Source organism: Colias croceus, chromosome 28 (assembly GCF_905220415.1).
Source record: "Colias croceus chromosome 28, ilColCroc2.1".
NCBI lineage: Eukaryota > Metazoa > Arthropoda > Insecta > Lepidoptera > Pieridae > Colias > Colias croceus.
Genome location: NC_059564.1, coordinates 4,828,289 through 4,855,284, shown reverse-complemented (window position 1 = coordinate 4,855,284; position 26,996 = coordinate 4,828,289). Strand labels below are relative to the sequence as shown.

Sequence of the window (26,996 nt, the reverse complement as noted above, 5' to 3'; positions counted from 1 at the left end):
TACAATTGATGCACTTTCTTACTAGCCCATAGAGTTGATGGGAGTGACAAAATAGTTGCACAGACAAAAGTTGCTCTTGCGCGCTAGCTCTAAATGCTATGTAATAATTATTGCAAATTCTAAATTCTACGAGATTAGTATTGCTTTTTATTATACGTCAATTCTATCAGTAATCGATATCGAAATTATGCGTTATCATTGAATGATTTCTGTAAATGTAATAGCTATTAAAATATACATTTTTGATGAGTTTCAACAATTTCTATAATTGTAAACGTATCCTACAAGTATTATAAATGCGCAAGTTTGTATATATGTATTTCGTAAAAAGTACGGAACCGATTTTCATAAAATTTGGCACACACATAGAGGATAACTTGGATTAACAGCTATAAAGTACCTAGTTTATATCCCAAAAATCACACGGGAACGGGAACTATGCTGGTTTTCCTCAGACTACGCGAGCGACGCGGGTTGTTATAACTTGGGTAGTTATAAATTTGTTTTTAATTCCAGCGCTGCGAATGGCCAGAAATAGCAAATTGCAAACCCGGAAACGGAAACGAAGATGGTGACAAGCCTGGCGGTGGTGGTGGTGGTGATGGTGATGACAGTTGCGAGTGCGAAAACCCAGGTGGTGACTGTAATCCCGGTGAAGATGGTAGCTGTGAATGCGACAATGAACCCGAAGGCCCTGGTGACGGACCTGGTGAGGGACCCGGTGAAGGCCCTGGTGAAGGACCTGGTGACGGACCTGGTGAGGGACCTGGTGATGGCCCCGGCGACTGCGACTGTGGACCCTCTGAACCAGTAGACAACGACAAAAAATGCAAAGAAGACTGCCACGTGCCCTTCTGGAAACACGAAACGGACTGTGACAAGTTCTGGAGATGTGAAGGCGAGAAAGCAGTCATCGGTGTATGCTCTGAAGGTCTATTTTTCAATGAGGAGAAACAGTCTTGTGATTTCATGTGCAATGTAGATTGCGTGAGGACGGAAGTACAGTCGACACCACAAGTTGACGGGCTCAAGATCTTCCTTCCTTGGAACAAGGTGGACAACCTTGTGGAATTGGCGCATAGACCAAATCAACATATTATAACTAAACACATAGCACATGCTAAACACACTTATAACAAGAAGTGAAGAAACATATTTTTGGTTACGTCCAGAAATGATACCTGTGTTATTTATTGATATTAATGAAATAAACTGATTTTGTTGCACTATTTTTGTATATTAATTGCAAAGAAACATTCACTTAATTTTAAGTTATATTTTAAAGTTAAATCACTAAAATTCTGCTTTATTTTTTTGGAAAGAGATGCTTTTAACACAAACATAATTATGCCAAGGTACAATTCAAACTGATAGTTATTTAGATATAAGAAATAATAATATTATAAAGAGGAAAGGTTTGTAATTATGTATGTATGTATGGTTTTCACGCATAAACTACTGGACCGATTTTGATGAAGGCACAGACAATCTTAAGACCCTGAGAAAGAACATAGGCTACCTTTTATTGCGAAATATGTACCACGGGCGAAGTCGGGACGGACCGTAAGAAATATTTTAATTAATAAAAGTATGAGTAAGCGAACGAAGCCATATACAGAAAACTAGTTATGACAAATAAAAAACCGTTTAGGATACAAATATTTATTACAAAGTAAATTATAATTTGTAAAATATCTTAATTAATCTTATATTTATCATACAGTTAATAAAATACATTTATTACTTATGTAATAATTTAAATAATATACAAAAGTTATTTTTTCATGAAAAAGTTTATTGTTGACTGTCAGCTATTTCGCTGGCTTCCATCACCTGAAAAAAAAATAACGAATTAATAGCAGCGCCATCTATTTTCAAACTAAGTGAATCTATTGTAATATTATAAAGCTGAAAAGAGTGTTTGTTTGTTTTGTACGCGATAATCTCAGGAATCACGGGTGTGATTTGAAAAATTATTTCACTGTTAGATAATCCATATATCTAGGAAATATTATATACTTTAATATAGGCTATAATATATTATCATCACGCTAAGAGCAAGAGCAACTTTTGTCTCTGCAACTATTTTGTCTCTCCCATCAACTCTATGGGGAGTTCGCGTCGCTACGTGCGCGCACTTTCTTACTAGCCCATAGAGTTGATGGGAGAGACTAAATAGTTGCCGAGACAAAAGTTGTTCTTGCGCGCTAGCTCTTAGACTATTCAGGTATAGAACCGCAGGCACAGCTTGATAAAGGACATTTTTTTTTGTTGCAAATAACGTAAAAAAATTACGTGAAATTATATAAAATTCATGTATGCAGTTTTAACTTCTTAACTTTGGGATCAAAGTAATCATCAAAAAAAAAAAAATTTTGTAGTTACCAGTTAGTTTTGTAAATGTTGTAGTTATAATACACGCCGCTAAATTTTTAATAGTTATTTAAAGGTATTATGGTACATATTTTGAATCTTGCGAAAGAAGTTTCACTTCTGACACGTGTGCTTGGAACACACGATGTTTTTTTTATCCCATAAATGTAAACTTACCCGTTTAATCTTCTTCCCAAACATGGACCAGAACGTAACTTTAACTTCCGTGGGTTTGCCTGTCCGTGCGTCGAACACTCTGCAACTGTCGAACGGTGGACAATACAAATGTAGCGACACGGCTCCGTCTACGTGGGAGGGGTTCTCCATTCTGTGCAGGCCGAGGGCATCTGAAAAGAGATATTTCCAAATCAAACTTAAACTCAAACTCAAACTCAATATTAAAATCCAAGAAAATATATTATTCAACAAGACTTTGTTCAAAAGCGCTTTTAAATCGTCAAAATACAGAAAAAGGTCAGTTAGAAAATGAATCTCATATTAAATTAAATCAACTACAGTCTTCATAAATGGACAAAAATGAATCGAAATCGATGTAATTATTTCAGAAGTTAAAGATTTTAACGGATTTTAAATGCGATTTATTCATTTTATTATTATGCGAATGTCGAACACGATATATAACACAATAACGAACGACACACTTTGTGCGTGTGCAAAAAATCTTTATATATAAGTACAATACTCACTTTAAATCAAACACAACAAAATACTATTTCAGAAGTATCAAGATAATCTTTAAATTATTTAACACTAGCTTACCGCCCGCGGCTTCGCCCGCTCTGTTTAAAACCTAATAAATTATATATTAAAACCTTCCTCTTGAATCACTCTATCTATTAAAAAAACCGCATCAAAATCCGTTGCGTAGTTTTAAAGATTTAAGCATACAAAGGGACATAGGGACAGAGAAAGCGACTTTGTTTTATAGTATGTAGTGATACATACAAACAATACAAAGAAGACGGAAACATTAACATACCATTAATATAACAAACGTCGTTAACTTCCAATCTCGTACGCCCTGTCTCCTTCATACTCTGAACATCATAACCATCAGCGTATTCATCATTCGTCTGATCAATTTTCCCGCCATTCTGACAGCTGTCACTGTCACTGTTTCCATTCTGACAGCTGTCAAAATTCGCGCTGTCAGTTTGACAGCTGTCGTTGACGTTGCTCTGACAGTTGCCGTTTGGACACTTGACGCCCATTCTACGCATTTCTTCGGTTAGGTCTTCGCTTTCTGAACAGCAACGTCTTGTCGGTTTCCTTTTTAGTTTCTTCATCACTTCCGGTTCGATGTTTTCCGGCCAGTCATATCTAAAATTGATTAAAAAACAATTAATGTCTGGCAAGTTTCTAAATTTAAATTTGAATAGAATAAATGTGTTTGCTACGACAAAACGGAAATATTCTGAAATAATCTTAGATCATTAAGTTACTTAATTAATGATCTAAGGAAATAATACATGAGGAAGAACTTAAAATGTAAAAAATGCATTTTTGACAGTCTGTCTGTTTCCCATGCTCTGAAACGTTAAATAATGAGTAACTTTATTGTCTTAAACTATAAAAATATTATGTTCAAATGTTGGAAAATCACTACATAAAAAAAGTCGCTTTCTTTGTCCCTACTCCCTATGTCCCTTTGTATGCTTCAATCTTTAAAACGACGCAACGGATTTTGATGCAGATTTTTTTAATAAATTGAGTCAAGAGGAAGGTTTTAGTATATAATTTATTAGGTTTTAGACAAAGCGGGCGAAGCCGCGGGCGGTAAGCTAGTGATAAAATATTTACAAAAAAATTATGGATACCATAGGTATTTACGGACACGTTTACCTGTGTAGTATTATATTATACTAGCTTTCCGCCCGCGGCTTCGCCCGCGCAGTCAAAGAAAAACCCGCATAGTTCCCGTTCCCGAGGGATTTCCGGGATAAAACCTACCCTATGTGTTAATCCAAGTTATGTGTGCTAAATTTCATTGTAATCGGTTCAGTAGTATTTGCGTGAAAGAGTAACAAACACACACACACACATCCTCACAAACTTTCGCATTTATAATATTATTAGTAGGATAAATTATATTATATGTGGTTTAACAACAGAATAATATATTTAATACACAAGAGAAATTTCAAGGGGAATCCCTTGAAATGTATTATTATTGATAACAGGCTTTTCTTGACATAATCCCTCATTCAATATTTGATGGCAAATATTATATATGATACCTGGTATTTATTATCATAGTTTATATTATTTAACCGACTGCGGCAAAATTAATTTGTTATTGTTTACAAATAGATATTGTGTTTGGCAATTGTGATATGAACACGGTTTTACCGACATTACTCCGCTTCTTCTAGTTTTAGCGTGATTATATTTAGCCTATAACCTCCCTCGATAAAATATGGGCTATCTAACACCGAAAGAATTTTTCAAATCGGACCAGTAGTTCCCGAGATTAGCGCGTTCAAACAAACAAACAAACTCTTCAGCTTTTTATTATTAGTATCGATAATAGATATAGAGGGTAACTTGGATTAACAAATTATAGGAAAGGTTTTATCCAGGAAATCGCACGGGAACGGGAACAATGCGGATATTTCTTTGAAAACGCGAGCGAAGCCGCGGGCGGAAAGCTAGCATAGATATAGTTACCTGACTTCATCCAAATTCCCGCTCAATAACTTCATAAAGCAGTGCGAATCTGCGTGGTCGTGTATCGCGGACGCGTGCCCGGGGCCCCAACATAGTACCATGATGTTAAAGGCCCCGTTCCCCGCGTCTACTAGGTTACGGGTATACCTGGAAACAAACATTATAACATATATATTATATTGAAAACAAAAAGACGATGAAATTAATAATATAAAATTAGATAGGAATTTAGATTCACATTAAATCAGATACTTTTTTTTATTGATATATTCAAGAGGAAGGTAAGGTAAGGTTCTTAGTTTCTTAGTCCTATCCTACGAATATTATAAATGCGAAAGTTTGTGAGGATGTGTGTGTGTGTGTGTGTTTGTGTTACTCTTTCACGCAAATACCTACTACTGAACCGATTACAATGAAATTTAGCACACATATAGAGGGTAACTTGGATTAACACATAGGATAGGTTTCATCCCGGAAATCCCACGGGAACGAGAACTATGCAGGTTTTTCTTTCAAAACGCAGGCGAAGCCGCGGGCGAAAAGCTAGTAAGTATTTATTTTGTTAAGTTTAAGACAACGTGGGCGGAAAGCTAGTTAAACATAAAAAGACGACGAAAGTAATAGACATGAATTCGTTAAAAAAATTAAAAAAACACGCTCAACGATAGACTCAAACTCAAACATTTATTTATTCAATTAGACTACTATTTAGTAGCACTTTCGAATCGTCATTACATAAGTATTTTTAACATTTACCACCGATTCGGAAAGCAGTATCTATGGAGAAGAATCGGCAAGAAACTCCATAGTTGCTCTTTTAAAATCATGTCAATATTACATAATATGTAACTTATATCTAACTTATACATAATATATCATAATATGCCAAAGAACTGTCCTGTGGTTTTTACGCGACAACCCTCCATGGGTCTTTATCGTCCATATATTCCTGAATACTGTAGTAGTAGAATAAATTGATTTTAAAAATTGCGCAAAAAGTAGAGAATAGAGCTAGAACGTCTGAAAAATCTGTTCAATGGAACCCTGTAAAAAAGAAATTCCCGCATCATTGCCCAGAAAATTACATTTTTTTTTCATTCTATATAGGGAAGCGCTTGACCACAATCTCGCCTAATGGAAAGCTAAGATGTGGTCTAAGTTGGTACGCGCTTCCCTAGTAGGTACCGGTTAACTCTTCGCTTGAAGACCCCCTTATTGTACTCGTAAAAAACTTGTATACAGGAAGTATCTATATATTTATTTTAAGTACCTAGACTTAATTCTTTTTTAATATTAAGACGAACCGCAATCGCCGGTACAGCCTGAAAATCAGCGCTGCTTTTGTGCAGCATTTTGCTGAGGCTGTCTGTATCCGTTTGCCTAATTGTAAGATAAATTTTAAAATGTTTTAAAATGTTGGCTGTGTTTTTTTTTTGGCAATAAATTTCTTTTCTTTCTTTCTTTTCTTTCTTTCGTCGGGGAACACAGATTCAGGAAGCGCGTTCCAGTCCTTTGCGGTTCGGATGAAGAATGTGGAATCGAACCGCTTAGTCCGGGTACATGGAACGTCCACCATATGGCGATGCCTAGAATCTGTGCGCCTCGACGGCGACGATATGTGAGAAATACGTAGGCAGATTTTTTGGCGGCGAACCTCAATCCTGAAGGCCAGACTGAAAATCAGCGCTGTTGCACTCTTTCGAGTCAATCAGCATAGCTGAGTCTGGACCTTTTGCCACAAAACTATTTCTTTTTTCTTTTCTCATTGTTTTATTTATTATTATTTTATTGTGTTCTTTAGGTTATGTAGATTTAAATGTATGTATCAAACTTGTTATGGCAATAAACGTTTCATTCATTCATTCATTCATATTATCCTACTTATTTCACACGCAGAATCCAACTACGTAATATATTTACCCGAAAACATTATGATAAGACTATTAATAACTAAGACGTTCCAGTAAGGCGATATTTATTATATCTTATCTATCACGTATTATGTGCAAACATGTTTTTGCAGATTGTGTATCCTTGACTAGCTACATAGCCTGTTTTTCTCTGGACTCTATCAGATTTTAATTTATGAAGAGCTGTATTTCAATGGTTAATGGTTTAGGGGTTTTTAAGTAACCTATTTTTGACTACGTCGTTAATGGATTCAATAATTAAAAAATTAGAAGTGCGGTTTTTTAATAGATAGAGTGATTCAAGAGAAAGGTTTTAGTATATAATTTATTAGGTTTTAGACAAAGCGGGCGAAGCCGCGGGCGGTAAGCTAGTAATAATATAATATGTAGAACAGTCCTTTGATGGCATAGCAAGCCCATTGTAACCGACTAAAACCCCACTGTGTTCCGTCGAGCCGCTTTAATAATAGGGCCGTGGGTGTTGGTTCGAATTCTTCCGCAACTGCCTTCTTATGCACAGCCTAGTACAGTTTTTAAAGTCGATTTTAGTACATTTTATTAAAATTTCATACCAGTATGATTAACACTGATGATTGATTGCTTACCCCCGTGATATTATGATAAATTCATAAAATTATAAAGATTAAACAAATAGGTTTAAAAATACATCTCTCACATTTTAACACAAGGCATTACTGACCTTATTAATACGAAATTAAGGTATAATTCGGATTGATAAATAAAAAATAGTTTTAAGTAAAGAAAAAGAGGCAAATAACACTGTGCGTCATTAGGTATGTTATTTATTAAAATGTGCTCTTAGCAACGTCTCTTATCAATGTTTGTTTTATTTTTAATCTTAAAATATTTACGTTGTCAATGCCCGCCCCTCTTTAAAATTAAAACATGGAACAGAATTATTCTTCCTTGTACTTCAAGAGGCAATTAAAACAAGCTATTTTCAAAAAACAGAAAACAATAATTATCACATGATTATTTCCTTATTCTAATGTAACACAGACAGACAGACATGAAGACTATTTATTTACACGTCTAGAATTTTTTTATTAAAAATTAACCTATAGGTATTTGTAGTTACATATTAAATAGAACAATATATTTTTAAGATGAAAATTTGTAACTATTAAGCCTACGGATCAAAAGTGGATGAAATTCTGCAGAGGGATATATCTATACTAATATTATAAAGCTGAAGAGTTTGTTTGTTTGAACGCACTAATCTCGGGAACTACTGGTCCAATTTGAAAAATTTTTTCGGTGTTAGATAGCCCATTTATCCAACAAGGTTATAGGCTTTATATCATCACCCTAAGACCACTGACCAAAAGGAGCGGAGCACTGCGGGTAAAACCGCGGGGCACAGCTAGTTACTTATAAAATAACCCGCCCTCGCTCGTTCAACATTTACGTCATACAAAGACATTTAAAATAACAATTAACATCAGCAAATAACTGATATCTCTGTTGATAATAAGAACAATTCTGTATTTATCAAATGTGTCAAGCCGTTCATTGACTATTTTCTCCCTCATCATGTACCTACTAATTTAAGTTTGAGTTTGAGTTCGAAACTTATTTTGTTAATTAACTTTAAATATTGGAAATTAGAAATCTACATTAGTTAGCTACGCATAACGCAATATACAGGGTGTCCCACTATTGGTATACTAAGCGCGAAGGGACTTGTAGTTTTGCATACAATCTGATCGCTTAACAAGTGATAACTGCGTTAAAAACAACCGACTTCAAACTTGCACTTGCAAAATTTACAAATACCTACAGACAAAAATGCTCATAAAATAAAAACTACTGGGCCTATCCGACTAAAATTTTTATGGGACCAATTCGACACCATCCCGCATCGAACAAAAAAAGAATCACGTAAATCGGTTCAGAAACCTCGGAGTAATCGGTGCACATACATAAAAAAAAAATATACCGGCCGAATTGATAACCTCCTCCTTTTTTTTGAAGTCGGTTAAAAACTTACTTAAATAACACAATTACGTCAAAAAATGTTTGCTAAATTTTTCCTGAAAATCCATGTTTTCTTCCCTAGCTTCGCGCAGCCGGCATATACCGCTTCTCTAATGTGAGCATTTTGTCTATGAAAACACAATTTCGAACGATAGCTCACGTGCTGGTGGCAAAGTTGGGCGGGTTGCTTGTTATGGGTGTACAGTGTACACATAGTTTTAAGAATTCATCTATTTGAAAAAAAGTTCGTCTGGAATTTTATAAGTATTTTTTACGTACTCAGCATATGCAAAACTATAACCTCCTTTGAGTTTAGTATACCAACAGTGGGACACCCGGTAGGTATTTTCTAGTATAGATGAAAAATAAACGAAATCTTCAGCCGATTTATGCACTCTCAAAAAATATTGAAAAGAAGGAAGATTAGATCTTTTGTGTCTTTGCATTGGATAAGACAATAAATACTTTACGATTTTTTGACTTTTGACACATCTTTATCCATTAAAAAGCTACATTATTCCCTATTTAATTAGCCTATATTTATTTTTCTTCACTACATATTATAAAACAAAGTCCCCCACAACGTCTGTCTGTTCGTAATTAACTCAAAAACTACTGCACCGATTTTCATTCTGTTTTCACCAATGGATAGTATTTATTAAGTTTTAGTAAGCTAGTAATTAATAAAAATACATACCTAAAACGATCATATTTAGCGTATTTCCTCCAATCTTTAGGATCGGATTTGTAGCTTAGCATTAATTTCTGAACCTCCTGTATATTGACGTGGTTCTTTGAGAACACCCTGTGCAGCTCTTCTACCAATCTCTCGAGTCCTGTGATTTGTCTGAAATATAAATTTAGCTATTGATTGAGAGGTATTTTTTCATCCTACTAATCACTACATAGTATAAAACAAAGTCGCTTTTACTGTCCCAATATCCTTATGTATGCTTAAATCTGAAGCAGTGGTGGCTCAGTGGTGAGACCTCGGACTTCGAATCGATAAGTCCGTGGTTCGAGACCAGGCGAGCGCGCAGGAAATAAATTGATTTTTCAATTTATCTGCGCATGTTGTAACATCACCACTGCTCGAACGGTGAAGGAAAACATCGTGAGGAAACCGACATGTCGAAGAATTAAAAAAAAAAAAAAAAGTTCGACGACATGTGTCATCCGCCAACCCGCACTTGGCCAGCGTGGTGGATTATGGCCTGTACCCTCATAGGAGGCCCGTGTCCCAGCAGTGGGAACGTATATGGGCTGATGATGATGATGATGATGATGATGCTTAAATCTTTAAAACTACGCAACGGATTTTGATGCGTTTTTTTTAATAGATAGAGTGATAGAAGGTTCTTATATAATTTATTATTTAGACAAAGCAAGCGAAGCTGCGGAAAGCTAGTAGAGAATATACTTACACATCAACTTTTATCGGCCTTTCTATGCACATCTGATCCAGATCAAAATTGTGTACACATTCCGATAGCTTCGCTTTGCAATTCGCATTTTCGATGTCCATTTTTCTGCAACAAAATAAATAATCAATTATTTATATAGCTTTATAGTTAACTAGGTCTCTGCCCGCGGCTTCGCCCGCGCAGTCAAAGAAAAATCCGCATAGTATCCCCGTTCCCGTAGGATTTCCGGGATTGCGTCATTTTCCCGGGATAAAAAGTAGCCTATGTCCTTTCTCCGGTATCAAAATATCTCCATACCAAATTTCATGAAAATTGGTTCAGTAGTTAAGGCGTGATTGAGTAACAGACAGACAGACAGAGTTACTTTCGCATTTATAATATTAGTATGGATCTGGTAATAAAGCTACAACATTGCCAAGTTTTATCAAAATTCGTTCAGTGGTTTTTCCGTAAAGAGTGAAAAACATCCATACATCCAACAAACTTTGGCATTCATTTATCTTTACTTTAAATATTATAAAGCTGAAGAGTTTGTTTGTTTGTTGGTTTGAACGCGCTTATCTCAGGAATTACTGGTCCGAAAAATTCATTCGGTGTTAATAGCCCATTTATCGAGGAAGGCTATAGGCTATATATCATTACGCTAAGACCAACAGGAGCGGAGCCACGCGGGTGAAACCGCAAAACGCAGCTTTATAAGATGTTATTGTAGTAAAGTTTCTAAGAATAATCTATACATATAATAAATCTGTTACATATAATAAATCTGTAGAAGGGTCAATTCTGTACATTGAAAATATTGAAAAAATAAATAGCAGGGGGTGTTACTGGATCGATACCAAACCCAAATATGTGATTAAAAAAATTTTTGTCTGTCTGTCTGTCTGTATGTATGTATGTTCAGGCATCACGTGAAAACTAACGGTTCGATTTCGATGAAACTTGGTATAATTATACCTTATTATCCTGGGCATAAAATAGGATACTTTTTATCCCGGAAAAATACGTAGAAAAAAAATAAATCGTAATTTTTCTTAATTTTTCCGCGCGGAAGGAGTCGCGGGCGGAAGCTAGTACGTAAATAAATTTAATTGAGTGTTCTTGTGAATAACAGTATGATTAATGTATTTACAATTATGTAATAATATAAAATAAGATAGAAAAGTCCCAGTTCTATCTGGTTTTAATTTGTTTTCATAGAAACTTGTACAAACATAATACTTTGTAGATAAAGTATTTACCAAATAAGTAACGTTATCAGTAATCATAGAAATATTATATTATATATTTTTTTTAATCTACAATTAATGTTCCAAAAACGAAAGAGGTTATCGTATTTTTTTTTCTTTTTTGCATAATAAAAAAGAAACAGCTACACACACTTAAAAAATTGAGTAGGTGTATTGGAGTAAGCTTATAAATTAGTGACTATAAGATAAGACCAGTGTGAAATGTTTTTAGTGAAATTGTGTAACATTTTTTCGTTACGCGTGACATTTTTCCGTTACGCGCCATCTTTTTCTTATCCCTACCACGCGTGATCGACGTATTTCTGTAAAGTTGCATAAAGTAAATTGTTATTGAAGTGAAACTTCTATATCGGGGTTAGAAAAAAATTTAGTGTAACATTTTTTCGTTACGCGTGACATTTTTCCGATACGCGCCATCTTTTTCTTACCCCTACATGTAAAGCTGCATATAGGTAGTAAATTATTTTTTTAAAAATAAGGTCATATAGAAGTTTCACTTCTTACGTGTGTACACTAGTAGGTACATGCACACATTTTTTTAAGCTATTGCATAGCGGCTAAGCTATCGCGGTCCTAGAGCGCGGGGACCGAATCCAGAAATTGCGTACTCGACTCCGACTGGCGGAGGTGTGGCTTGAAGGCATAGCATGCAATTTAGCTTTACCGCGGCAGTCCCCGAGTGCCACACGTCTTTTTATTTTGAAAAATAAGGTCGTAAAGAAGTTTCACTTCTTACGTGTGTACACTAGTACACGCACACATTTTTTTTTTGTTTACGATACTCGATAACTCTGTGGGTTTTCAACCGATTGACGTAATATTTTTTTTGTTTCATAGGAAATTGTTTTCATATTTTGGGTCCATTGTAGAATCTGGTAGGTATAGTACCTACCTTCTAGGAATAAAAAGAAATTGGTTGTCCCTAAAGTCGGTTTACTGACGATAGTTGAACGTGACAACGTCCGATTGTGCTTCTTTGTCGCTCGTTCCGCGCTCTCGCTCGCACTTCAAGCCTTACTACATGGAACGCCTCAGATGAGTCAGAGCGAGGTAACGCCGCATGAGTCATGTTTTTTCGTGCGTGCAGCCGGCTTTATCGAATTATAAGACGTTGTCACGTCAAAAATTAGGTATTAAACTTTTTTTTAAAACTTACATTAATTTATGAATAATTGATCCATAATAATTTATGATTAAAACAATAAATTACCTTAGGGATAACAGCGTGTTTTTTTTAGTTCTTATAAAAAGAAAAGTTTGCGACCTCGATGTTGGATTAAGATAAAAGGAGAATGACCACGGGTGGTATCGGTAAAATTTTAGTTGTGCCACGTATTCGTGATATTGTTAATTCCTATTTGTATTTATAATGGTCATATGTATCAATATTAAGTCTTAATTATACCGGATAAATTGAAATAATAGTAAAAGTTATTCTTTTGAAACATGTATGACCACGTATGGAATCGGTAAAATAATAGTTGTGTCACGTGTTCGTGATATTGTTAATTCCTATTTGTATTTATAATGATCATATTTATCACTATTAAGTCGTAATTATACCGAATAAATAGAAATAAAAGTAAAAGTTTTTGTTTTGACACATATATCTATCTCTCTTGCAAGCGTCCTGCGTCGTATGTCATAGTTGAATGAATGTGTTCGACGCATTGTTCGACGTTATTTATTTTGAAATAATGTTTATTACGATTTACTTTTCACATTTATCTTGTAAATTAAAATATTACCTATGTAATCAATGTAAAACCTAACGTTCATCGTTAGTTTAAACTCGATAAAGTATTTTTTTAAGCGTTGAATAAAACTTTTGTTTTATTTTTATTGTCGTGAACTGCGGCTTATTTACATAAAAACTTTAATCGTTTCTAAAAGTACTAACATCAAGCTTCAAATTGAGCTATATTTCATCTTGACACAATAAGTTTGATTGCGATACCAAGTGCCATAGTCACTTGGGCAATCTCCTTTAAATGCAAAAGTTTAAAATTTTTGATCTGTTCGATCTTTTTTTTTAATAACAGGAGATATTATTTTATTTTAAATATAACAAAAACTATATGGCACTTTTGAATTATTTCTTTAATATAAACCTACTTTAAGCTGGCTACTCAATTACTTGCCGCAGGGGCAATATTGGATCAATCTCGGTTGTACAGCGCGCGGTTGGAGCAATTTCAGCTGTTCTCTAAATTGCCCCTGCTTGCCTACACGTCACAATTAAGGAGCCAATTAAGGGTGCAATTCCAATATTGCCCCTGCGGTAGGTACGTGAATAACCGGCTTTATTCTAACGTAACATAGGCACATTAAAGAATTTATATATTTTCAACTTAAATCTGGTTAAACCAGAGATATATAATTGAATCCGGTTTATTTTGCGTAATTTTGGTTACATCGACTCATTAAAGTAATTACTGTGTATCTAGTCAAGTAAATAATAAACTAGCTTTCCGCACGCGGCCTCGTCTGCTATAAAACTTTGAAAATTATTTACTAAAATCTCAAGAACTACGTCTATTAAAAAACAGCTTCAAAATATGTTGACTGAGTTTGTTGGTTTGTTTGAACGCGCTAATCTCAGGAACTTCTGGTCCGATTTTAAAAATTCTTTCGGTGTTAGATATGGCCTATCTAACACCGAAAGAATTTTTAAAATCGAGATTTATCGATGAAGGGTATAGGCTATATAATTTCATTACGCTAAGACCAAAAGGAGCGGAGCCACGCGGGTGAAACCGCGAAGCACAGCTAGTAAAATATAGGGAGAGACAGCGGGAAGCGACTTTGTTATTATGTAGTGATAATTATATAGAAGTATCTATTTACTAATAATCATGCGATGCGTAGGCCTAGTCTTATAATCAAATAATGCGTAATTATTTACGTCAATTATTGTCATCTGATGGATAGATGTTTACTGCTCACACATAAACAGCTGATCCGATCTGCATAGAATTTGGTACAGAGATGGTTTATTATAGACTAGATATAGCACATAGACTCTTTTTCTGGGTACTATAAGAGTCAAGCGAGTTTCTAGTAATGTATTATGGGCTCTCTTCACAATGGGCAGAGTAGAGTAGAGTACGATAGAGTATAATAGACTAGAGTATAATAGAGTAGAGTAGAAATGTAGAGGGCGTAGCTTTTCACCAGAGATGTGCGAGAATGCGTAGCGATGGATGTGTTTGTAAATAACCAATAGTATCGATTCAAACGCTAAATGAAGCGATACGATTGGTTCTTTACAAACACATCTCTTCATTATCCTCGCACTTCTCTAATGGAAAAGCACCCTAAATATGATCGGCCTTCATTGTAGATGTTTATTCATAATCGCCGTAATGCCGACAAATATTTTGTATTTACCTCGCAATACAAATAGCCTTAAAATTAGCCAATCAATTCATTAAATATAAACAATACGGCTGAATATCATTCTGACTGTTAAACGCCGTTTAACAAACAGCCTAGGCACTCAATGAAACGGCAGATTTAAAAATATGACTGCGACATTAAGATTGTTTGACGCAACGACTAAATGATAAACATCACAATTGTTTACAAAGCTTTATACAATTAAGTATATTATGTAGATAATGTTATTTTAATGATAGGTACCTACTGCTGTTTACCTTTTAATACCTATGTAATTCTATAATATAAAAAAAAAATGAATCGCAAAATGTGTTGGTAAGCGCATAATTCGAGAACAACTGAACCGATTTCGATAATTCTTTTTTATTATATTCCTTGAAGTACGAGGATGGTTCTTATGGAGAGAAAACGTAAACATGTACCACTGGCGAAGCAGGGGCGGACCGCTAGTAACTTGTAATATTATGTTGTTTTAGGAGTAAAACCATATAACTGACCATACTCACAAAGTTAAATAAAATTTATTTTCAGACTTTTTATGTTTGTAATAACTAGCTACATATCCCTTACGTATAGTATAAAGCAAAGTCGCTGTCTGTCCGTCCCTATGTATGCTTAAATCTTAAAAACTACGCAACGGATTTTGATGCAGATTTTTTTAATAGATAGAGTGATTCTCGAAAAATGTTTTAGCATCTAATTTATTAGATTTTAAACAAAGCAGGCAAAGCCGCGGGCGAAAAGCTATTCCTATCCTATCCTAATATCCTATCCTATCCTACTAATATTATAAATGCGAAAGTTTTTGAGGATGGACGTATATGTATGTATGTTTGTTCCTCTTTCACGCAAATACTACTGAACCGATTACTATAAAATTTTGCACACATATAGAGGATAACTTGGATTAACACGTAGGATAAGTTTTATCCCGGAAATCCCACGGGAACGGGAACTATGCGAGTTTTTCTTTGAAAGAGCGAGCGGAAAACTAGTAAAATATAATCTCTTGTGTCTAACCTCTTTTTATTAATTTATTCGTATATAGAATAACTTTATTTATCTAAGAGATGATAATTATTCCATTGACGCTATAGAATGTAAATAAAACGTTATATTTATTACCTATTTCTAGTTACTATAAAAGCTTATATTTCTTCATACCTTCCGTAAGATCTAGGTCGTCTACTTAGTGACTAACAGTATTATATTATGTACTAGCTTCCGCCTACGACTCCGTCCGCGCGGAAAAATTAAGAAAAATTACGATTTATTTTTTTTCTACGTATTTTTCCGGGATAAAAAGTATCCTATTTTATGCCCAGGATAATAAGGTATAATTATACCAAGTTTCATCGAAATCGAACCGTTAGTTTTCACGTGATGCCTGAACATACAGACAGACAGACAGACAGACAGACAGACAGACAGACAGACAGACAGACAGACAGACAAAAAAAATTTTAATCACATATTTGGGCTTGGTATCGATCCAGTAACACCCCCTGCTATTTATTTTTTCAATATTTTCAATGTACAGAATTGACCCTTCTACAGATTTATTATATGTATAGATAAATGAATTAAAATTAAATTAAATAAATGTTTTTTTTTTTTATAATGGCAATTTATGCGGTTTATAACAACACAGATAAGAAATAATACCTAACTGTAATAGTACGCTTAATTGAATATTTTGAAAAAGGAAACTGTACAGGAAAAAATGTTTTATTTTTAGTTTTTTTATACTAAACTAGCTTACCGCCCGCGGCTTCGCCCGCTTTGTCTAAAACCTAATAAATAATATACTAAAACCTTCCTCTTGAATCACTCTATCTATTAAAAAAACCGCATCAAAGTCCGTTGCGTAGTTTTAAAAATTTAAGCATACAAAGGGACATAGGGACATAGGGACAGAGAAAGCGACTTTGTTTTATACTATGTAGTGACTAGCAAACCGGGCGTCCGTTTTACCACCAGAGACACCTTTTCTTTGCTATAAACCTCACGGAGCCCGAGACCTTTCAAACAAATGCATAACCGTGGAAATCGGTTCGTGCCTTCTGGATTTATAGTGTCAGGAAGGAAAACCCGACTTACTTTTATATATAATACTAGTGGTGCGCCCCGGCTTTGCCCGTGGTACATTTTTACGTTTTCTCTCCATAAGAAACGTACTTCAAGAAATGTAATAAAAAAAGAATTAACGAAATCGGTTTAGTTTTACATTTTGCGATTCATTTTTAGATTAGGTACTTATAGTCTATAGATGTAGTATGTCTTGTTGATGTCTTGTTATATTTAATCACGAGCTTTTATTTACTTTTTAAGGCAGATACTATTATATATTTCAAAAGTTACAACAATTTATTTAAAAAGTTATTAAAATATATAATATTACCATTAGAAAGCTTGACGTTTCCTCTTTTTTTGGGGTAGGTCAAAACAACGTTTAATTGTATAAACATTCAATTTTATCAATAAAATCGTATTTATTAACATTAATATTATATTATACTAAGTTGAAATTATAATTATTGTTAATTTAAATAAATATGTTGATAAGAATTAATTAAATAAACAGGGTGTAATCGTTAAGTGTGCACAAGCGATTATTCCGTAACTATTGCAGATATCAAAAAACTTTAAACTGTTATCTAAAGTACTTAACCTAATGAGTAAAATGGCCATAATATTTTTTTTAAGTTAAACGAGAATTATCCAAAAATGTTACATTAAACGCTCCCATACATTTGATTTCCCATACATTTTGTATTCATAGCAGATTTTCGAAATGACGTCCTCATTGTGAAATACAATGAGGAGCTCTATTTAAAGTTTCTAAATGAACTTCCCTTCAAATTTGCGAAGTAATGGCAGAAAACCAAAAAAAGAAAGAGAAAGCTAAAATCTTTCATAAAATGTACATGGGATATTCATATCTCATACTAAATGTATGATAGATATTTTTTTTGATATTTCCTGTTTTATTTTTAAAAAATTATTACGGCCATTTTACTCATTAGGTAAAGTACTTTCGATATCAGTTTAAAGTTTTTTGTTATCTGTAATAATTACGGAAAAATCACCTGTGCACACTTAACGATTACACCCTGTATAAATTATATTATTTATTACCTAACGAGTGATTTGACCCGATGCAAAGTGGTAAATGGCTTTGATAATTGCGTCAAGGTGCAGATTCAATCCCGACTAATCTATACTAAATACTAATATTATAAAGCTGAAGAATTTGTTTGTTTGAACGCGTTAATCTCGGGAACTACTGGTCCGATTTGAAAAATTCTTTCAGTGTTAGACAGCCCATTTATAGAGGAAGGTTATAGGCTATATATCATCACGCTACGACCAACAGGGGTGGAGCCACGGGGGTGAAACCGCAGGGAGCAGCTAGTTATATTATAAATGCGAAAGTAACTCTATCTGTCTGTCTGTCTGTTACGCTTTCCCGCTTAAACCTCTCAACCGATTTTGATGAAATTTGACAAAGACAATCCTTACACCCTGAGGAAGAACATAGGCTACCTTTTATTGCGAAATATGTACCACGGGCGAAGCCGGGGCGTACCGCTAGTATCTAGGTACGTAATAACTAAATTCTTATAGTTGACTTAAATTTGTCAATTCTTGTCAATTGGCCTACATTGTAAGTGATAACTTAGTTGACTTAAGTTATTCTCAACACAGAATTCGGTTCAAAGTAGTTATTACTACAATAAGGGCCGATTTTTCAATACCGAGATAAACAGTCTAATAACTACCCCTCGAATAGATTTATTCAATTGCTTATCTAACTCATAACGGCTCGCCTATTTTTCAATCGTGATTTATTTGATGAATAACTATCTGACCAAATATTTCCATATTGGCAGCTCTGCTCTCGGAGTGGCGAAACAAACATATTAAATTAGTCAGGTTAGAGCGGGATAGAGTCAACTCTTGCAATTTGTCAACAACCGTCATTATGACTCACGTCAGGAGTGCATTTTAAGTTTATCTTGTGTTCTATGATTGTTGATTATTGTTTTGATTCGAGTAAAGAGTTTTGATTAAATTTGTGTTTAAATTTATATATTTTACGATGGAAACGACATAAAGGCAGCGTCCGGCAAATTTTCAATGGCATGATCATCAGTACTATCAAAAACATCAATTTCAATATGATTTTAATAATTTTATAGAAAGAGGCTTTATTGTAAAAATTCTACGCTCTATGTTATTACATACGAAAATTTTCCAAATTTGACGCGTCAGTTGTCAACTCAAACGTCTAATCGTCGAATAGCACGCTATCTGGCCGTTGGAGCGGCAGATAGATTTATTCTCAAGAGCGGGCGCGCACGAGCAACTTAGTTGCCCGGCAACTATTTTGTCTCTGTCGCTGTCTCCTCGCAAAGTTTTGAACGATGCGCTCACGAAAGCGACAGCAACGCAACTTTTTCTTTAAAATTTTCTGCATTTATCAACATGGATTTCGAAGAGACGGTTGTGGTCTGTGCTCTTGTCCTTAGAAACCGAAGACGGCAGCGAAAAAGGCAATATTGGGTGCACCCATTATGGAGTGAGAGACTGACATTGGGGAAATTCCATACAATGTTTTTAAAATTGAGAACATTTCCAAAAAAAATTTTTCGCTACTTCAGAATGAGTATAGAAAATTTTGATGAACTGTGCAGAATTTTACGACCTGGTATCGCTCATCAAGATACAAATATGAGATTTGCTGTCTCACCTGAGGAAAGACTGGCTTATCCGAATAAATTTTATGGGACCAATCCCACACCATTCTGCATCAAACAAAAAAAGAGTCACGTAAATCGGTTCAGAAACCTCGGAGTAATCGGTGTACATACATAAAAAAAATATACCGGCCGAATTGATAACCTCCTCCTTTTTTTTGAAGTCGGTTAAAACTACTGTGTACTAGAATAAATACGTTGACATAAATACGTATTATCGCTACGCCGGTTACGCGGCAACTGGCCGGCGGCCGCCTACAGGCAACATTTTTGTCGCCGTGCGCGCACTTGCATTGAAACCAATAGATAGGGCGACAGTTGCGTCGCGGGCTTGTCTCCGAACCCGCGGACAAAAAAGTCTCCCGGGAGTTGCGTCGCTACGTACGCGCACTTTCATACTAGCCCATGGCTGGAGAGACAAAATAGTTGCGGAGACAAAATAGTTGCGGAGACAAAGTTGCTCGTGCGCGCTAGCTCTTAGATTACAAAATAAAAGACAGATGGAGCGTTGCCGAACTAAACCGAATAATTTATCGTCATTTTCAATAAAGCTATGTGTGCTGTCATTTTGCCACTGCACTGTACGTACACGGTGCTTCTGTGTGCGTGTAATGTTGCCAGATATTGAAAAATTTCCCAAATTTTTCCCCGACTACGGAAAAAAGAGGGTTATGTTTTTCGAGTTTATGTATGTATGTATAATATTTCTTTGACACGCCCTGCAGTATAAACCGTTGGACCGATTTTGAGTTGTGAGGTTTCATTGCAATGATCTGAATTATTATGTTAGTGGCGGTAGTGACGTAGGCTATATATACATAAATGAGAAGTCAAGTTTTAATTTTTATTTAAATTCTTTTATTACATAAAGTACCTGCCTACTAAAGTTATATATGGACAAAATAATTGTATTCAATTTTTTATTAAATAAATTACATAAAAAAAGTTTCAATATTAACTATAATAATTATATTATTTTTTTATTTTTCATAATATATGAATGCGAATAGCGGTAGTTTTTAGTCGAGAATACGGGACATTTTATTTTCATCATATCCATCATGGAGTTCACATAAATTAAATCGCTAGCGAAAACGACTATGACGTTTTTAAGCTTTATAAAAGTAACAAAATAATGTATTATGCTTATTAAAATAATCTAATAATTACCATGAACCTTTAATGCACTATACAAATAATCACATTCACGATCGAAAAATCCAACAGCATTACCCTGAAGATCTTTTAACCATTTTACCGTTTTACCAATAAAAATGGCAAATTCATTTTCAAAATACTGGCAACATACGTTGAAGTTTTGTATTCCTTCATATCTGTAAAATTATTATTCGTATTAAAGAAATAAATCAGCCAAATAATCTACAGAAAACCTGTGAAGCGATGTTTTATCTTTTTTTTTTGTTTTCGGGAACAAATTTTACAGCGTTTTATTATCACAAGACGGCATTTTTTACTAAAATTGCAAACCCTTTTTGACGTATTGCATGACACTATATGCGCTATAGCCAATATAGCACTGGTGCAGCGACCAAGAAGCTTATATCTAATACACTGGAGATTTCGGTATGAACATTGACGTGTAACAAGATAATATTGCCCAGTTCATGTTTTTTATCACTTTCACACCTAACTTGGTATTGCCATTGTTAATACGAAGTTTTCCCAAGGCTACTATGTATGCTGTAATATTCTGTGCAAAAGGTTAGTTTTTGTACATGAGTTTGTTGATAAATTGCCAACAACGTCATTCAGAAGCATTGTTGGATGAGACAATTATTATTTATGCTAAATAAACTAAGTATCTGAACCAATTATTAAAAAGCGATACTCCCTGATTATGGGTAGTCACCATAATAAAATTGTAGCAACTCTCACTTTGTCAATATGGCATGTGTGTCAAAAAAATTGCGTCACTTCGAATATTTAAGTTAATATTGTTGCTTATTTAATGAATATTTTCCGAATATAAAGAATGCATTGTATTGTGCAAAATTGCAGAAGTGTTTGGACACCAAATTCTGGCATAGAATTTCACAGGCAAGTGTATATTTACGTTATTTACAATATTCCTCAATACTCCTGCATTTACCTGTTTAGAATCATTTCAATGGCAAAAATTGTCTAATTTAGCATCATTTTAGTAAGCAGTCATGTTAAATTTGTTATTTCCCTAATATTTTATCATTTTTCAACAAGTTTTCAATAAACAGATTTAACAAGTAAGGTAACCATGATGACGAGTTTTTATGGATAGCGAAGAGAATATATTGTAATAACTAATAACAATATTATGATGAAAATTTAGAACACCATTTTAAAGATTGTTACTAGTAATGAAACAACACATGACATCGGTATTGCACTCACATGTAGTTATAAGATTGTTCGTTTTTACATTGAAATTTATACTTTTTTAACTTACCTCATATTTTTTTGTTTTACGTATTTCAGCTTTCCAAAAAGTAAAATAAAAAGAAATATATGTGCCCATCAAGGTTACTGAGGATTACGACCCAGAAAAAAATACCTTTTTAAAAATAAACTTTGTAAAGTTAGCTGAAATTTGTGCAAGGCTGCTATAAACAGTTTTTCTTTGATGATTCTGGCTTGAAATTGACCCGTCGAAGCAACGCGTTTAAAAAGAAGATCTGAGTAGCTAACAATTTGGTAAACAGCATCTGATGCAAAACACAACTTTCCTCTATTTACAAAGGATGTTAATGCTATATATCGGTTCATATCCAAGCTTTGTAGCCAAAAATTATTTATAACTATCATTCTATACCAATTAAAATTGTATGTACCTACCTATAAAGTATGACCATAATATTATAATATAAATACTGTTAAAAATATATGTCGTTATTATTTATAGACCATGATTTTTAGTTTTTTCTATTTTGAAAAATCCTGAATTTACAAACCAGCGTGGTCACTCGACAGAAAGAGACAAAAAACATGACTGACGTCATTGAATGTCATAGTTTCTTGTTTCAAGTTAATGGTCATAGTGCAATCTCCAGTGTATTAGAGGATATAAGCTTCTTGGCAGCGACGTATTTGTTTTTGATTTCGTATTTTCTTTGACAAGGGCGACGGGCGGTTGTCATGCTCCATCTGTACTTTATTTTGTAATCTAAGGATTTATTCCTCAAATAACGTAGTTATTCGATAGATAAGTCCTATTCGTCTATTGAAAAATTGAATATTTTGTTAACTGAAGAATAAAGTCTATCTAGCTGTTTATCTGGGCATTGAAAAATCGGCCCTAATTCGAATATTATTGAATTTATGCGTTATCTTACTAATATTACAAATTCGAAAGCTTGTGAGGATGGATGTAGGTGTGTGTAATATGTTTGTTACTCTTTCACGCAAATACTACCGAACCGATTGCAATGAAATTTAGCATGCTTATAGAGGGCAACTTGTATTATTATATAGGATAGATTTTATCCCGGAAATCCCACGGGCACGGGAACTATGCGAGTTTTCCTTTGAAGACGCGGGCGAAGCCGCGGGCGGAGAGCTAGTAAGATATATAATGCAGATTAAATTTTTTTTTTAAACTATGTGTTGCTAAGCGTAAATCTCGAATATTATCCTACTAATATTATTAATGCGAAAGTTTGTGAGGATGTGTGTGTGTGTTTGTCACTCTCTCACGCAAATTCTACTGAACCGATTACAATGAAATTTAGCACAAATATAGAGGGTAACTTGGATTAACACATATAATAGGTTATATCTCGGAAATCCCACGGGAACGGGAACTATGCGGGTTTTTCTTTGAAAACGCGGGCGAAGCCGCGGGCGGAAATCTAGTAAATATTATATAAATTTTATTTTGGGTTTGTTACCTCAAAAGTTTCGATAGGGTGAACCGAATTTGATTATTATTTTTTAATTTAAAAGCCGGTGCCTTCCCGATACTCCTATTTAATAAAACTTAAGTTTTGTCATACATCGCAAATACAGTCGCGGGATACAACTAGTATTATTACGTATGTATTCATCTTAACGTCATGACGTATCAATAAAACAGTTTAAGTATATTATTATCAATCAATGAGTTCCATTGACATCTATTGACTCGTTCTGTAGGTACAAACGAATGAACATAATTTATTTTTTCCACTAATTGTAAGACCTGACTTTGCTTATGTTATACCTATAGGTTCGTAACGAAGACCTAAATATATATTATAATAATATGTATATAGCTTAAAATCGATGATAGATATTATTCAATTGTATTTAGAAGGTAGTGTAAAACGCGAAAGTTTGTGACTATGTTTGTTAGTCTTTAACGTGAAAACTGCTAATCGGATTTAGATGAAATTTGACATAGAGATAGATTATAGTCTGGTTTAGAATTGGGCTACGTTTTGCGGGTATCAGGAGATAAAAAATAAAAAATATTTACGATTATAGTAATTATTTTTTTTATATAAATTAGTTACCTATGTCATTCACAATATTTAATATTTCTTTATTATTATTGGAAATAAAATTTTTAACTTTAAAAATTAACCTAAATAATTATTTTAAAAAGCTGCAGCTTGCAAAAGCTTCAATTAGCTATTAAAAAAGCTTACTTCGTGCGAGTTTGTTTGCATAAAATAAATACACTGGCTTTTATTAGCTTCACAATTCTAAAAAAAAATCCTAGTTTTTAATTTACGCAGTTTCATGAATTAATGCATAAAAAACGATTTTTTTTAAGAATTTTTAAACAAACAGCAATAATTTTCTTAAAACATTTAAATTGGTAACAATTCTTTGTAACACTAAACTCAACATTTTCGAAGAAAGTAAATTAGTATCTACCTATATTATAATTAGTTATGTCAATAGTGTCGAACCTTTTAATGTTTTTTTTTTTTTTTATTGAATGTGTTTTGAAAGAAACGTATCGATAATATTATATTCGAGACATATTACAAAGGTATTTCTTTTTAAATTTGCATTTTTATTCTCTGTTTCTTTTTTTTTTTGAAAAATGTTTTTTTTTTCTCCCTATCTCTAAATCTAAAACTAGGCAACATAATATACATTTTCCTTTAGAAACATACAAACTAACAGACTGCACAATATTACAGGTTCTACATTCCTGTTACGTGCACTATTAAAGAACCAGTTGTTTTTATAACAACAAAATAAACAAAACGCGCGCAAGGCCTGACTTTCAACCTTAGCTTTAAAACTTTAAAAATCACTTTTCAACGACTAAAACTAAAGCTTTTTCATTAAATTAACTTAACAAGAACATGCATAACATAATAATAAAATTTACCTTGCTTTATCTACACTTCAAGTAACAAAACAACTCTCAACTGGTTGCACATTCACTTGAATAACACAGAACATAAATTATATGTACAACCTTTTTGCAAAACCGTTAGCGCAACCTCGTTCGCGCGCTGTCAATTGGCGAATGACAGATAATTTTCCCGCGCGTAAACTTTTATTTGACAGTTCTGGAAAGTTATCGTCTATATATAAAGTATCCCTACTATCCCGGTGCGCGGTAAAAGTGTGTTTGCAATAGATTGCTGGCTCTGTAAGCGATGTTGCGTATATGACATGCGCGGAGGGCAATGTATTGATTACTTATCTATATGGTACAAAATGTCAACCTTAGTGCAAATTATTGCTAAAATGATTCTGAATATTGTAAATATTTACATATTATTTATTATAAGAAAATATGATCACGTGTTTTATAATATGGCTATGTCGTATTCATTGTTTTTCATGTTTTATTTTCCGTTTCCTTACATGTGTATTTTAAGTAGGTTTCTAAATAAAGGCTAGTAGGAAAAATCATAGACAACTTTAAATAGGTACTACAAAAATGAATTATGCTTACATCTCACTTAATTTAAAGTATACGTACCTACAATTTTTTTTGGATTTTGACGCTAGAACCAAAACCTTAATATCCTGTTGGCTGTTAACGGCTGTACTTCTAATTTAAATACGAAATTAAACTAAAACATAGTACCTACCTAGAAATGGTTATTATAAACAAAATTTATACCTATATAAGTGTAATAAAAAAATTGGTTGTCTGTAAAGTCGGTTTACTGACGATAATAATTGAACGTGACAACGTCCGATTGTGCTTCTTTGTCGTTCGTTCCGCGCTCTCGCTCGCACTTCAAGCCTTACGGAACGCCTCAGAGCGAGGTAACGCCGCATGAGTCACGTTTTTTCGTGCGTGGCGGCTCTATCGAATTATAAGACGTTGTCACGTCAAAAAAACTGCAGCTATCACTATCCTGTTTGAAAGGTTAAAGAATGTAATACTTCATGTAATACCAACCTTACTGTGCTTATAACCTGAGAATCACAATAAATAATAATTTTGAATTAAATATAATTTATAAATAATTTTGAATTTTGAATTTTTTTAAGAACTGCTCCTATAACCTATTACAGTATTATTAGTCCTAATTACCTACATACAAATTTATAAAAAAAAACTTATAAAATTAAATTTTTAAACGTCAATTATTCCGAAAAGAATAAAAGCGAAGTGTGAGAAATTTAAACAAAGAATCACTTTACAATACATTGCTTGTTTTGAAAGTCAAATATGAAAGTTACGCTTGTTCACGGGGCAATGTAAAACAAACATTGAATTTCACTTCGTGACATTGACAAACGAAAACAAAGATGGCGTCCATTTTCTTTGGCGCTAAAATATTATATTATCATACTAACGTCATTTGTTAACAAATTTGTTTTTTGTATTGTTATGATTTCCATGTGATTGTCTGACGTAACGATTGTTTGTTTTATTGTTTCTATCATTCGGTAAAGTATTTTAAAGTTAAACAATGATGATTTATTACTAACTAGTTTTCCGCTCGCAGCTTCACCCGCGTAGTCAAAGGAAAACCTGCATAGTTCCGGGATAAAAACTATAGGTATTATAGATTACCAAATTTTATAAAACCTATGCTAAAGCTTTCGAACGGTGAAGGAAAACATCGTGAGGAAACCGACATGTCGAAGAATTAAAAAGTTCGACGACATGTGTCATCCGCCAACCCGCACTTGGCCAGCGTGGTGGATTATGGCCTGTACCCTCATAGGAGGCCCGTGTCCCGGCAGTGGGAACGTATATGGGCTGATGATGATGATGATGATGATGATGATGAAAGC

At 33.9% G+C, this 26,996-nt stretch overlaps 1 protein-coding gene across 1 annotated transcript; it reads right to left on the bottom strand.

Moving 5' to 3' along the window:
- Positions 1–1,692: 1,692 nt before the first annotated feature.
- LOC123704118 (cysteine dioxygenase type 1-like) lies at positions 1,693–25,232 on the bottom strand. The gene is made up of 7 exons (XM_045652409.1): positions 25,120–25,232; positions 10,394–10,498; positions 9,667–9,816; positions 5,062–5,208; positions 3,374–3,714; positions 2,551–2,720; positions 1,693–1,833 (listed from the first exon to the last, which is right to left on the bottom strand). The coding sequence occupies exons 2-7, from the start codon at positions 10,492–10,494 to the stop codon at positions 1,795–1,797; spliced, it is 948 nt and encodes a 315-aa protein (XP_045508365.1). The 5' UTR covers positions 10,495–10,498; positions 25,120–25,232; the 3' UTR covers positions 1,693–1,794.
- Between the last annotated feature and the right edge of the window lie 1,764 nt (positions 25,233–26,996).